The 15,371-nt window shown below is 41.2% G+C and overlaps 1 protein-coding gene across 1 annotated transcript in view; it reads left to right on the top strand.

Moving 5' to 3' along the window:
* Positions 1-136: 136 nt before the first annotated feature.
* The window catches only part of LIN7A (lin-7 homolog A, crumbs cell polarity complex component), a 47,932-nt gene continuing 32,697 nt past the window's right edge, over positions 137-15,371 (top strand). The window contains exon 1 of the mRNA XM_015629206.2: positions 137-408. Coding sequence (XP_015484692.1) covers positions 198-408 — 211 coding nt within the window. The 5' untranslated portion in view covers positions 137-197. The remainder of the gene's footprint in view (positions 409-15,371) is intronic.

Genomic DNA, 15,371 nt, shown 5'->3' with positions numbered 1-15,371 from the left:
CCGCGCCCGCGCCGGGCCCCGCCGCCGCCATCGCCACCGACACGTGACCGCGCCGTCACGACACGTGACCCCGGCGCGCGGCCGGATTAAGAGCGCGCGCGGGGCCGGGACCCCGCCTTGTGACGTCACAGAGCCCGGCCCGCGCCGGGCCCCGCCGGGCCGCTCTGCGCCCTCAGCATCGCGGCGGCCCGTGCGCGATGAGCCGCCCACCCTTGGGCACCTTCTCCGCCCCGCTCGCCTCCTCCTCCCACGGAGCCACCCTCCTCCTCCGCCCCCTCTCCCTGCCAGCCTCCTCCCCGCCCTTCCCCGCACTCCACGCCGGTGCCGGAGCCGCGCGTCACTCGGGCTCCAGCCCCGCCGCAGACATGGCGACACTGACAGCGGTCCAGCCGCTCACGCTGGACAGAGGTAAGCGCGGCTGCCGCCGCTCCCCGGCTGCGCCTCCCCGCCCGCCCTGCCCGGGGGCCACCGCAGCAAGCGCCGGGTCTGCCCCCGCAGCTCCGACGCGGCTGCCGCTGCCGCGGAAGCGCTCCGGCCCCGCAGTGCCCGGGGCCGCGGTGGCGGGGGCAGCAGGGAAGCGCCTCCCCGCGGGGCTCAGGTGGGCGGCGGGAGAAGGTCTGAAACGGAGGAGATAAAACTTTGTGCGGGCAGGGGCCGGGATGGGGCAGGTATCCCGCCGCGGATACTGCCGCGGGCGCAGGACGCGGCTCCGCGATCAGCTCTCCGGTCCGGAGGCGCTCCTCGGCGCCGTCCCCGCCCTGCGGGGCTCCCCGTGTGCGCCCCCCGCCGTGGCTCGGCGCCGAGGCCCCGCGTCGCCACCCCCGCAGGTGGCTCGGCGGGGGATGCTCGGCGGCGGGGCAGCGCCGTTCCGGCAGAGTCCGGGAGCCCGAACCTCTCGACGAGAGCGTCGTTTGCCGGCAAAATGCGGCTTTTTGGGGGGCTTGCGCCGGGGTGTGCGGGGAAGGGATCCGTGACTGCAACTTGTTCGTCCGCATGCAAAAGAACGGTTCTGCGTATTCCCGTGCACAGCTACTCGGTCCGGCTGGGGAGAGCGTTGGTGTTTGGGCAGCCTTGAGGCTGTGTCAGTAACCCCATTTAGGGAGCGTAAGAGGGTGCTGAAATCTTGAAGTTTACTATTCAACTTTTGCCTCCAGGCTGTAAAAATTGAACCTCTCTCCCTTGCAGTGCAGTTATTCCCGTAACATGGTTTACCAGAATCCTATGATTTAGATTTCTGTGTCTTACAAGGGAGAGCAATTTTGCTCCTACCACTCCATTGAGTCCATCAGCTCCCAGTACAGCATTCTGAAGTGCCAAGGTGTCCTTGTTCTTCACACCCAGAGGCTTCAAGGGGCTCCCAGTCCCTGTAAATCTTGTACTCTTGAAAGCATCATTGAAGCCAACACCTTGGGATTTTAAGTGTTTGGGGTTTTTTTTCTGAAGGATTAAGATGGTTTGTTGAAGTAAGATGGAGTTTTGTTTTTGTTTTTTTTTTTTCTGTGAATCCTATGCAAATGAAACACAAACTCAGTTTCAAAATTATAAAGGAAGGGTAGGCACCTTTTCTAGAACCCAATTGAGAGCAAAACAGCCCACAAAGTACTCCAAATACAGTTTGCTGGGCTTAGATTCCAGCATTAGTAGAAAGGGAAAAGCTAAAGTTATTTTTACTGAAATAACAAAGTGTTAGCCTGCACTTTAAATTAAACTGCTCAGAAATCCACTGTGTAATCTACAGTTTCACCCTAATACTGTTTTCAGTAAGCAGGACAAATCTACTTTCTGGCAAAGGGTTGAACAGATGGCAATCCATTAGCAAACCTGACTTTTCAAAGGAAATATTACTATTTTGGAATTATACGTCCCTTTTTGTAAAACTATTCTTTAAAAATTCCAGAATACACAAAAATGCAAATTAGTCCTAATTTAAATATAAGCATCTGTTGTCTGTGTCCAAGATATGCCTAATCATTTGGCAGGCATGCCAATGTTACAGTCTCCCTGGTTGTCAGCCATGGCTGGTATTAGTGTGAGATAAAACATCACAGAGTGATAGGGTGTGATGTGCAAAACAGAAACACAGGCAAGAGGAAATAGATTTAAATAGCACACCTTGCCTGCAGAAGGCCATTTCATCAGAGGGGTACACTTCATCACTTGTAACATGCTGCTCCATCAGCTGTAGAGGATGGGCTGAAGCAACTCCAGAAGCAACTAGACTAAGCCAGTGCTTCCAAATATTTCCTCTGTAGTCTTTCTTTCACAGTCATGGGAGAGGGAAATTTCTACATACTGAGATTTTCTAGATTCCTGCTGCTTTGGTTAAAGCAGATGAGTCATGTTTACTGTCACTATGCCTTGCACCTCTCTGCTGTGGTCAAGGCATAGCCCTGAACAGTCTTGTACCCTCATATGAATTTCACCATGTGCCACAGGGAGCTCAGCACAGCAAGAAAATTGGGAGTATTTCAGGGGAGGTCGTATTGTTAACCTTGTGTTTCTGGGGGAATTACTGCTTGATCTCTGTCCAGGAGGTGTTCTGCATTCCTCCTTGTTATGGGTCACTGACATGGTAAAACATCATAAGGATATATACATTAGAAATCTGAATTATGCTCTGATATGGTCTCCTCTTGGACAAAATATATTGACTGTATTCTAGTACATAGATGGGAGCTTCCTTAAAGCCTGACGTAAATGGCATTCGTAACCTGCACTGTAAAATGAATTACCATTTAAAGGTGAAGGGCATGGGGTGTGTGAATGATTGAGAGCCAATTATATTCTGGAAGATTACTTCAGTCCAAAGCACAGGAATTAATTTCCTTAATTCCTATCATCATGTGCCTTTCTACCTGCACAAATGTGTGCAAGTTTCCATTAGGGCTTTTTAATATGTAGAACAAGTTCACAAAATAATGGAAATTTTAATCACTTACAATTTAATCTCTAAGGCTTTTGCCTGACCTTTACGTGGTACTCTGTTGGGAATAGGGGAAGAAATCATCAACTGTTTCAGGAAGGGAACCTAAGGCACTATAGGGAGGAGTGGTACCACTTAGTGGAAGGTGGCATTTGGGAGCTTTGGGAGAGGAAAGTGCCTGCTGGGTGTCTTCCAACAGCCAAGTGAGTCTTCTCTCAGAGAAAGTGCTCCCTTCCTACCTTTATTGCAAATGTCTTGCACCCTGAATCGATAGCACCCTATCAGTAATCCATCCAGTGTCCATGAGGGCTAATGGTGGAATTTTCCAGGCAGATTCAAAGCTTAAACCTTCGAGATACAGGGAGCTAATACCTTGTTTCAGGTTGAGACAAAGTTACAGTAATGTCTTCAATAAAATTACAAGCAAAAAACCAGCAAACTTGAGATTTTATGTTCAAGGTCATGGATTTTGAAGTACATTCCCAGCTTAAGTTACCTTCATTAAAAAACCCAAAATGGTCACTTCAGTCCAAAAGAGAAATGTTTAAAAACACCTAAAGAGTTACTTTTCGCTTCTTCCATAGGTCTGTCTTTAGTAAGAACTTTGTTGACACTGGTTACAGACAGCTCTGGTTGCAGTTAGCTGGCATTTCCCAACAGTGTTTATTTGTACTGGCATGCCTCTCATCACATCTTACTGCCTTTGCCTCTCCTCTCAATGTCCTTTGTCTTCCACAGCACCTTCCCTCGCATGCTGCCTTCTGTTGCCTTGCTCTTCTCAAAGCCCTGGTGCAGTTAACTCCATTGCTCTGTGCATTGTCCTTAATCTTTATCCATTTTCACTGTTCAGCAGCCCAATTTCCTCTTCTAATCCTCAATTCTTCTGCTGTCTGGTGACTCTCGGCCTCTCACCAGCCTGACATTGTCTCAAATGCTGCATACAGATCTAGCAACAATGTTCTGCTTTACTCCAAGCGCAGTGTCATCTCCCCCAGCCAGTTTAGCCTCCTCACGGTTATGTGAAGACCTCTTGGGAGTTCCTGTGTGCTGCAGGTACACGTTCTAAGCAATGAGAAATTAAATGAGCTTGTTGTGGGTGGGATCACTTAGACTGTTTTAGCACAGTCTGATGAAAGGATTTTCTGCAAGTTCCATTACCCTCCTGGAAATATTTTAGAAGGGAATAGATTTCTTTGCTTCCCTTGGCACACATTTAAGGAGTGGTCATACGGAGGCCTGCAAATTGAAGGAGGCATCTTTTTAGCTATGCATTATAGATGTTCCTCTCTATCTGTACTTTTTTATTTGACTCAATGTCCGACGTATTTTTCATAAACCTTATCTTAATTCAAATTTCACTTGTATTCTTCCTTACAAGATGAAAATTGCTTCAAAAGAGAACTGACCATATATTTTCTCAAACTGCTGCAAAATCCCAGTCCCAGTTCCTCTGAATGGGATCATGAAAATGGCAGTTTTAAAAGGGTGCGTTCTTGTTTTTGAAGATACACCATTAGCCTATACAAAGACCATTTCCTGATCAAGAACAAGGGAATATCTTTTCATATGAAGGGGGACTTCCAGCTGCCTTTGTTTAGTAATTCATGTAGACTATATTTTTCTCTAGTTACTATTCATGTCACTGATAGTTTCACTTCTTAATGTGACTGAGGGGAAAAGAAACTTGAATAAGCTAAATATACAGTGCTGATACTTTAATCCCTATAAAGTTTCATAACAAGGTCATAGCTATTGGCTATTGATGAACTAATTTCTCTTGATTTCAAATACATCCTTAGAAATTGAATGACTTTATGCTGTTTGGCTGTAATGTGTAACTGAGTTCTGTAGTTTTTCACAAATTCAAGCAAATATTTTTCCAGTGGAGTGGGTATCCCAAAACTTCCTGAAAATCCAAGTATAGAGCACAATCAAGAATATCAGTGGGCTTGGAATTGCCATCAGCTGTTAGACAAATTTTAGATGTGGTATTAGATGGCACCTGACCATTAATATATGTGGGTACTTGCTAGAGTACTCCTCCTTCCTTCATATCTTCTTGTCATTTTTTTTCTCATTACGTCCTCATAGCCTACATATCTGGGGATTTTTTCTGCATCTGTGCCCATATATGTGTATAAAACAGAAATTGTATCGAATGTAAGTTGCATTAGACTGTGCATATATTATTATAATGTACATTATCTTGGGAAAAAAATAAAACATACTCATCAGGAAGAGAAAATCAGATTCATAAAGTGTGTAATACAGTCCTTGACAGGGGAGCAGCATAAAGCCAGATCTCTTTTGCACAGGGTGAAGCCCTGTGGAGCAGTGCTAAGTGATGTGCTGTTCCCCGCCTGGCTGCCTGTCTGTCATGGGGATGTCTTCTCTTGCTCTTCAGCCTAGCATGCTAAAATTGAAAAATCCTTCTCCAAGTGCCACACACTTCAAGTCTAATATTTCCCTTCTTGATGTGCCAACTGAGGGCATGTAAATAACCAAATTCATTCTTCCAAGAAAAAAAAAGTCTATTGTTTGTAGGGGCAGAAAAAAAAGTGACAATTCTAGTTTCAGGCTAAAATGATTTTTTACATCAGTATGTTACCATTTATTTGATTTTTTTTAAAATGTGTATTTCTAACAGGATGGATTAAGGTAAGTGGGTTGAGACAGTGGTTTGTGAGTGTTGAATGGGATGCTTTATGAGGATCTTTCAGCTGAAGCATTGGTTAGTTAGGTGTGTAGTTCAGCTGGGCCACATGAACTTTAGAGCTGAAGTGGAAGCAAATACATGTTCATGAGTGATGTAAAAATACATGGGCTTAAAATTTAGTACACTTGTCCAGTTTAAATGTCTCTGTAGAGACTACTTGAAGAGGTGCTGGGGCACATGGGAGCTCTGTGCAAGATGGGATTTGCCTGAGATGGCTGGGCACCCACAGGAACACATCTTTTAGGTTGAGCTTCCCCTTGCAAGTAGGGCCTTGTCCTTCAGCCCAGGGTGGTGCATGGTGACATGGAAGCTGGGAGCTGCACCTGTATGCAGACAGATGGAAGCATCTTCTACAAAACTCATGGCAGCTTTTAACATTAAGTCACCTTGAAGTGTAGAGGGGAAAAACCTAAATTCTCAGTCATGTTGCCTTCAGAAACATGCAACTAATAAGAAGGCAGAATCTGCAGAAGATGGATGTGCTTTCAGGACAGGTTTGTGAGGCACCTTCAAAACTGATAGCAGTGCAGGGATCTTCCTGCTATCCCCAGATGAAAATGTTCTTTATGCATGGTAGCAGTGAATGAATCATTTTAGTCTACCTGAATGTATCCTTCATAGAGGAAAATGGTACAGTGAACTCTCATGTATCCTGCTTTTGACTCCCCTAAGAGCACCTCCTATGACAAGCAGTTGTAGGATTCACCATTTGCAACAGGTTGCAAGAGCACTAGTGATTGGAAGGCATGAGGAATACTATTTTCTATGTTGTAAATATATACTCTCTAGAGATAATGTTGAAAATGAAGAATTTATTTTCTAACTAACATCCCTGTGCTAGGTCATACATATTTCAGTTTCACACTGAAATGTCTGAGTGACATTTTTATAACTTCAGAAAAACATGTTAAATTTTGATGTAATTGTAAATAAACAATTTTCTTAATTCCATCTTATTGCTTGAGTTGGACTTCTCTGATGATGTTGCCAGAAATAAAGTTTTTTTAAAAATGTAGCAAGTGAAGTCATAAGCTTTTTGTAGATTATTTGTCCTTTGAGTTCACTGTTTCAGGACACGTATGTGCCAATTTCTCCTTAACATAGATGACCCTCATGCAAGTGCAGAAAAATATAAATACAAGTTTTTGTCTAACTTGTGTTATTTGAATACAAAATACTGTTCTTAAAGGTAATGCAATGGAATTTGAAATGTGAATTAAGTAAAACTATCAATTCCAGTTATTTGTTAGAAGCATAAATAATGAGAAGGAACAATTTAAGAGGAGAGCAAGCTAAGTCAATGTTTTGAAGCACATAACTCTAAATCTGTGAGTTTCCATCATATGGAAGGCAGATTCACAAAACATTTGTTTTACATGATGCATTTTTGACATTTTTAAAAGTAGTATTTACTGATGTGCTTTGAACTGTACATGTATGTATAAATCCAGGCATTTTTAAAGTTAATCTCAGCTTAATCTTCTTTTGAGACATTTACTGAAGAATCAGGCTCTGAATGAGAAACATTCAACTGTTAATTCTCCATTCAGATGAGAAGATTTGATTGATAATTTTTACATATACACACATTTACATATAGTAACAGTGTTTTCCTGAGTATAAACCTGAGTATAAACCACAATGTATGTATAAGCCACAATCTTGGATCTTAGAGATGTTAAATAAAGAGGGAGATGTATGTACATATTTGAGAACTTGTTTTACTAGGGTCCAAAAGGGACTGGTTAAATAAACCTCAAATTTCTCAAATGCAACTTAGCTAAGCTACCAGGAAATGCACACATATTCTCATAATGTGTTGTTACTCTACTTCTTCTTTACTAATAATTATAAGAAAAAAGAGATTAAATAATTTTGAAATTTTCTAATTTTTAGAAAAAAGAGATAAAAAAAATTAGATTAGAATACCATACATCAAGAAGTGATCAGAGAATGATCGTTCTTTATTTTTTAAAAGATGGAACAGTGAAGTATCTATGGATACACAGAGCATCAAAGCATTGATTTTGTTTCCGTTCAAACAGGGATAATTGTAGAAGAGTTTTGCTGAAAATGGCCTCTTAATTTATTTCTCCTGAACCAAACTTACATTTTACTGGTTCTTTTCAGTAAAAACCCATGTTTAATCACTAATCCTTCACATCTACTAACTTTTTAATTTTCTATTTCAAGCATGTCTTCTGAAAAAGTAAATCTCCTAGACCTTAAGGAATCAATTTGCCTACAATCAGTTAAGCATTGGGGAAGAACGTACTTGAAACAGATTAGGTGGATAACTGTGGGCATCAGGAGCAGTCCTAGCCCTCAGAAATGGATTTATCATCATCGCTTCACTTTTCAATAGACTTGGCAGCTGTGTTTTTGTGAAACAGTACTTACTGTAGCAAAAAGATAATATAGCTGTTCTTTGTTCTACAGAGACAGACCAGAGAAAGTTGAGAGGGCGTGGTGGCTTTCAAATCTATGAAGCAGTCATTGGAAAAATAGGTAGTTGTATGTTTGATCTCCTCTGTAGCCTGACAGTCTTGTAACATGATAGTAATAGCTATGAAGTTCCTATACATCACCTTTGCATCCTACTGGTACAGCTATGTGAAGGTGTGTGCCTCTCTTATCTTAGGTAGACACCTTGGAAAATCAAGCTGCAACCTGAGAGGAGTTCTAGTACTCCTGTTTCAATTATTGGGGTCATTCAACACATAGGACACCAAGCAACAGAACTGCAAAGGTGACAGCGAGCTCTCTGTTTCACATGAGTTTTCTGTTTCAAGGTTTTGTTTGTAACTTGCTGCAGCAATTCAACAGTCACAGATTTCTTCGAAAATCATATTTGTTCCAAAGTTGAAAGCTAACAGTGATCAGTTGTTGAAATCTGCCAGCAATGAATGTGTACTGCCTTGTTTTGCAGGGATTTATTAACAAAGGATTTTATTTATATCACTTTCCTCTTGCTGTTGTCGGTTTTCACCTACACACTATGAAAGAAAGGGTTTTTTTTTCCTTTCCTGAGAAATTACTAGGATATAACCAAGTACCAGAGAGATTCAGTCTGCAAAAAGCAGTATCATTAAATCCACTAAAGTTTAAGACAGAATATTAACTCTCTTCTCATTACCTAAACCTACAAATAAAGTGTTAAATGTGTGTATGTAATTATTGTGTTGCATTCATTGTTTTGCACAAATTACATATTTTCACTGTTGTCTCATTGGACTCTCATACCATGTAGGAAAATAGAAGATAAAATTCTGATTCTAGACTTCAAGTAACAATTTGTATTGTCACTATGTACACTTGCCAGTAGCCCACAGCCATCTTTCTCATCTTTCTGGTAATCACATGAAGAGATTTAAGGCTAAGATTAGCTGGAGAGATAAGAACTGAGGGGAGGCAGCGGGAGATTCTAGTAATGACATACGAGCAGAAAAAAAGTGAGAGTTACTGCTTTGGCTCAAACACAGTGCCTGTTGTGAAGGAGAATTAGCATCCCTAAGTTAACCCTACCTCCCTTTGTGAGACACCTGTTGGGTCCTTTTTTCGCCCCTCTTCCTGTATTCTTCCCTGCCAACAAAAATCCCTGTGATGCAGACTAAGAGCACACGCTGGAAGTCGCAGTGTGGGAAAGGCATGAGGTTGCCCATATGGCCAATAGTTTTGTTTCGTGTTGCTCACATAGTGTGTATAAATACCTGATTTTGCTTAGGTAGGGGAGCAAGAGAATGGATTTTAGCTAAGAGAAAAGTGTGTTGTTTTTCCTTCTGTTTTTCTTTCTTCAGGCTAGCTTATTCCTTGTAATAATTTCTCTTTTCTGTTTCTAGTTTAGGCAAATTTTCAATTCCTTCACTGATTTGAATTCTTTTCCTCTTGAGGAAAAAAATACTATATACTTGAGGTTTGAAACACAAAAGTAAATACTATGTCTGAATCATCAGGTTATGTAAATGTATAAACCTTGTATTTTTCTTTTAATCTGGGAACAGAATCTCTATATTGTTTACATTTGCTGTTCCAGCCAAGCGTCCAGAGTGCTTTTGTTTAGTGTTTAAAGGAGCTTCATGCCAGCATTGTGAGCAGTGTCTGCCGACGCAGAACTGATCCTACAAGATCAAGTGATGTGATCAAGAGACACAGAGGCTGATGAAGTTATCAAGGCATCACTTTACCTGATGTTTATTGCTACAGGAGACAGCAGGAAGTTTCCTTGCTTTCACATAGTTCAGTTTGTAGGAACTTGCTGAATTCAGGTTTGGTGTATTCACCATACTAAATTTCTCAGCAAGTTACAGCTTTCCTTCAAAGGATTTTTTTTTTTTTTGCTGTTATTTCACAGTTTCAAGAGGTCAGACAGAACATCATTTCATATGTCCTGTGTGGATAAATAACTGCTTTAAACACCTGCAATCTCTATTTTTTAAATAAATGCTTTCATAAAGATTAAGAATTTAAATAACACAAAGTCAGAAACTACGGAATACCTTGCTTCCTGCAAGGAACAAGTGTAAAATAATAAATGCTTGTATATTCCTTATATAAATAATATATACTTATTTGAATACAAAATAAACTTAATAAAACTGTTGTCTTTTTGTAACATATTTGTACCCAACTGTACCAAGTCAAAGAGAAAGCATCAAAATCATGTCTCAACATTTCTATTCATCAGTAAGTGGGTAACTGTAAATCATAGTTATGATCACGAAGCACAGGTATGACAAAACATTATAAAGTCAAAACTGCATACAAAAGAAAAAAATTTTACCTTTTAAAAAAAGGATTTTTATCTTCCTTTCCCTCTTTTCTACAGCTAATTTAGGGGAAAAAAATCACAAGATTTTGTTGTAAGTACTGCATTAGAAAATACCATATTTTTCAATGCTCTTCTGTTCTATGTTTAGATCTTTTATCTTAAGGGATAACTTGGTGTCTTGTTTTCACACCAATGCCATGTCCAATGTCTTCTATACAAAGCAGTGGGTGCTGTCAAATGTAAAGGTGTCGTTCCGATTGGGAACGGCTGAAAAGAACGACACAGACTCTCAGGGAGTCAGAACAAGAGGATCCTTTAGTTTATTGCTAGCAGGCCTGCTTTATAGACAGATACGTGGAAAGTACAGAAAGGAAACTCTTATTGGTTAGTAAACTGCTACATTACCATCATTGGTCAGTGGGGTACACCACCCCCCTGACTTTCTCCTGCAAGGAAAACAAGGAACACATAACAACACCTGCAAGGTTGTTTTGTGTCCCTGAGGATTGTTTTAATTCTTTCCTATGTCTTTCCCAGACTGTTTTCTCAGGACCAGCCTGAGAAGCTGTACGGCCTGTAATACGTACAGGCACTGTCAGAATTTAGCATCCATATAAAGGGTTGTTGTAGCTGTAATTTCATCTTTCTCACAGATGGCAAAAGCTTCTGGTGATAATTCTCAAACTCGTATTTATGCACCTCCTCATCCTAATTGCTTTAGAAATTGCAATGAAACTAATAATTTGGAAGAAGAAAAATTATATCAGTGTTTGGAAATTATTAGGCTTTAAGGTTAAATTTGAATGCTCCTCTTTGAAAATTCTAATTGCGTTATTGCTCTTCAGGCCTCGAATTAAGCCAGTGAAACTCATCTTATTGAAATGATCCTGAATTATCCATTAATTTTTGCTTTACCATTCTATGATTTGTTATTATTTCTTTAAAAATAAGCACTGGAAATGTGGCAGTATCATGACACTTTCTCTAAGTAACTGTTGAACTCTTAATAGCTCTAGGTACTCTACAGATCAATTTCACACATGCACGAGCAAATCAAACCTGAAATTTCTGACAAAGATGCTCCTGTGACTTACTCATGTGAAGGCTTCAAGGAAAAAATTGGACTAGTTCTGTCTATGGACAGTAATAAATATGCTAAGGAGATTGACCAAAGTAAAGCAAATACAGTTCTCACAGTTGGCCTTCATGCTATGGAAACCCCTAGCTCTGGACAAGAATAGAAATCACTAATCAAAACTTAGTAGAATAATAAGCAGGGCAAGATTACTTAAGACATTGCAGACATTGTAAGGTTCAGAGAACACAAGGAGCATATTTTTTCATTTAGGGGGAACTTTTGAATATTGTATTTGAGTGAGCTAAACAGAATATTCAGGAGCAGTTTGCCTGAAATGTCACCATTTCAGTGTTTGCCCAAACCAGCCAAAGTGACTGAAGTATCTGAAGAGAGCACTGAATGTCACTGAACTGATGCTGGATTGCAGGGTCTCAAGACAGTTTGCTGTCTGATCACAGATGGCACTGTGTGGTGATTTCACATTGACTGACATTTGGGGAAAAAGTAAGAAAACACCCACAGAAGTGATTTTTTGACAGAAGCTGCTGGGAGCTTCCTCTGTACATAGTGAAGACCAACAGCTGGTTAGTTCTGAGAACTGTCAACATTTTGCACCATTTAGAAATTAGATCTGCATCTGTGAGATTCACATTTTAAAAACATCGAGCCCAGGAAATCTCTCTGCTTCTGGCCTCAAAAGGTATCGGAGCTCTGGTGAGGCCAGCCCTGATCCCCTGCGGTCTGTGGGGCCTGGGAGAGGCCGGGCTGGACCCCAGTGGCTCTCCTGGGCAGGGGATGGAAGCTGTGGGGCACCGACTCCAGGCTGGGCTGGGTCACGCCTGCTGACATCTTGCCAACAGTAAGCCTCACCCCAGCCTGCATTGATGGCTCCAGGCCCAACCAGGACTGCCCACCCCTCACAGCAGCTGCCAGGCAGAGGGAGGGGCCCAGCGTGGCCTGAAATCCATCATCTTGTCTGCAGTGGCCCCATCTGCAAGCAACTCTTTGACTACACAGATGAGACCTGCAGATCTTGTTCCTCTCTTCAGGGAGAGAAAAGGACAGAGTGACGACATGTAGAGTGACAACACGAAAACACCAAGGGCAGTGAAGAAAGACTCTAGCCTCAGATGGAAGGACAATGAGGAGATGCCGAATGGGGCTGAAATATTCTTTTGGTAGGGCCATGGAGATGGACAATGATATGCTGAAATATCTCCTTTAATTCATGAGAGAGTATGGGGAGATGAAGTATTCAAACTAGATCTAAGGCATCCATTGATGAAGCCAAGCAGATGTTTGAGTAGCTGTGATCCCATGAGACGCTTGAACAGAGAGATGAGAGCTGATGAAGACCCTTTGCCCCCAGGGAGAGAAGAAAACCTCTGTTCCCAGAGATGATCACAGAGACAGATAAAGGGAACCTTTGAACAACTTGTCCTTAAAATAATACCCCGTGAGTTCATGGCCCTTGGACACAGCTCTAGGAGGGCTGTGAAAATGGGAGGGATTTCATGATATAGAACTCTTTCTCGGTCAGCTGCTATCCGTGGAAATGAAAAGCTGCAAGAAAACTTTCTTGTGGAGAAGTCTCCATGGCATGACAAGATAAAACCCCTCTCCCTACAAAAACTGATGGAAGACTATTGTATAGTTGGTACTGCTTTAACATCCCAACATAGGTTAACATAGGTTTTGTCTCTATGTGGTCATTTGGGAAAGGAAAAATTTGGGCAGGGGGAGGTAAGATGTTCTGGAGGTTTTATTCTGAGCCTTCTTATTCTTTTAGTCCTGTTAATAAAGTTTCTTTATACTCTTTAAGTTTTAAGCCTTTTTTGCCCTTAAACCACTGCACACTGCTTTCCCTGCAAATAAGCTGTGTCCTTTCTGTAAGTTATTTTGCAAAACATCTCAGACCTCTCAGACCAGCCTGTCTTGTTCCTTGATGCTGCCAAAGCTGCCGGAAAAACTGTGGTTTATAACACTGCCCTGGGTTGTGCAACGTTGTGTCACAGGCTCTGTGTCTGTGAAATGGACTGAAGTAGAGAACTTGGATGCGTGTGGTGTGCTTGAGAAGCTAGAGCCAAACTGAATCTGAGCACAGCTCAAACATATAGACTAAAACCAAGTCAGATGATTAGCCAGAGATAATGAGACCGCCCCAGGTTTTGGGGGAATGTATTTAGAAACTCATGGGGATTTACCCTTAATGTTGTTGAGGGCAGTCATCTCACATCAGGCAAAAATGAGAGAGACAGACATACACTCAATTATAGCTCATGATTTCCTGATTTTTTCTCATACATTAAGAAGAAAAAAAAAATCCATAAACTAATTACTTGCGGCATTTTTAAATGCTTTAAATCAAAACCACATTGTCCTGCCTTGTAATGACACTTCTCTTGTCAAATACAACTTTTCTGTGGTACAATGTCTCCTGGACCACATGGAGATAAAGTTGCATGAGTCTTTATGTATCTGGGTAGTGAGAGTGGGTTTCATCATACCAATGTAGATGTCTGATACATAGGATGCAGGCATTTACATCTGAGGTAATCATCTAGTCTTCCTTTATAGTCAGCAAAGGGACAAGGCACTCCAGAGTATGATTCATTTTGTGTGAAGTAGGTCAGATGAATTGTAGCCTCAAAGTGTCTGTTCTTCCTCATTGACTGTAACAGCAGTTGAGGGTGAGTCCCTGAGCTGTCCGCATCTACGTCAAAAGTGTGGCAGCTGAAACCCTCACCACAAGATGAGTCAGGAGAACTCTGTACAGTTGTTCTTTGTTGTTTTAATTTATGTATTCATAGTAATATTTAACCACAGGACTTTAAAGTGACAATGCATTAAACCTGCAACTGCTACCCATATAATCTAAACCAGAGTGTGAAAGCACTGGCAGTATTATTATTAATTAAGATTACTCTTATTCTTGCTTATTCTTATTAATTTGAATAGACCTTAAAGATGCATACTATGAAGTGTTAAATGATATTTCTATTTTCCAACAGTTTAGCTCATTGCTCCCTGTACATCGAGTGTGATTTACCATGGTGAAGTACATCTTTAAGCTTACTGATTAGCATGAAATTTGGGCCAAGACAAACATCAGTTTAAATGAGAAAAAATTTTTTCTTTCCCTCAACATATCTAAACTCTCCAGATTAGACTAAATAAACAAATTTATGGAAGGACTTCCGAATTTAAGAGAGCACTGTGCTGATAGCGAGGTACCAAAGAGGTGAATGGAAGCATATTGGACATTCTGGTATTGTAAGAATAAGACTTGCCATGTTGTAGAAACCAGTGGCTGACAGCCGAACTCCAGTAATACAAAACATTTTCCAGAGATAGACACTGAATTTTATCCAAAGCTGGTGCTTTAACCATGAAGTCACATAAATACTTTCATACAATGTACTAGGGTCGTTAGCTATGAATTATGAATAAACTTTGCTAATCACCACTGAGTTTTGATTTCCCGGCCATTGATTACCTGCTGTCATTTGATAGTGTTTGGAAAAGATTGCTAAATATAATAAAGCATCCTGCATAGGCCCGTGGAATTATGATAAAAAGTTGACAGAATAACATTAAGAGTTCCAGAATGTATTCTCATGAGCTTAAAGGAATAACTGAACCTGAATCCAAGTATTAGACGAATGAAAAACTACTGTCAGTAAGGACCTTTTATGTCATGCAAATTCTTCACCTTCAGCTTGATTAAAGGTCTACAGGCACAACAGAAAAGAACTTGCAAATTTCCAGGATTATTATTCTCTAATGCCATGGTGAAGTTAGTGAATATTTTAGAGACTTAGCAAGTATCCTTGCTGTCAATTTGTAATGATGTTTTACCTCGTTGAGGTATCAAAGGCTGGTGTTT

Source organism: Parus major, chromosome 1A, assembly GCF_001522545.3.
Source record: "Parus major isolate Abel chromosome 1A, Parus_major1.1, whole genome shotgun sequence".
NCBI lineage: Eukaryota > Metazoa > Chordata > Aves > Passeriformes > Paridae > Parus > Parus major.
This window is presented reverse-complemented; position numbering and strand designations above follow the sequence as displayed.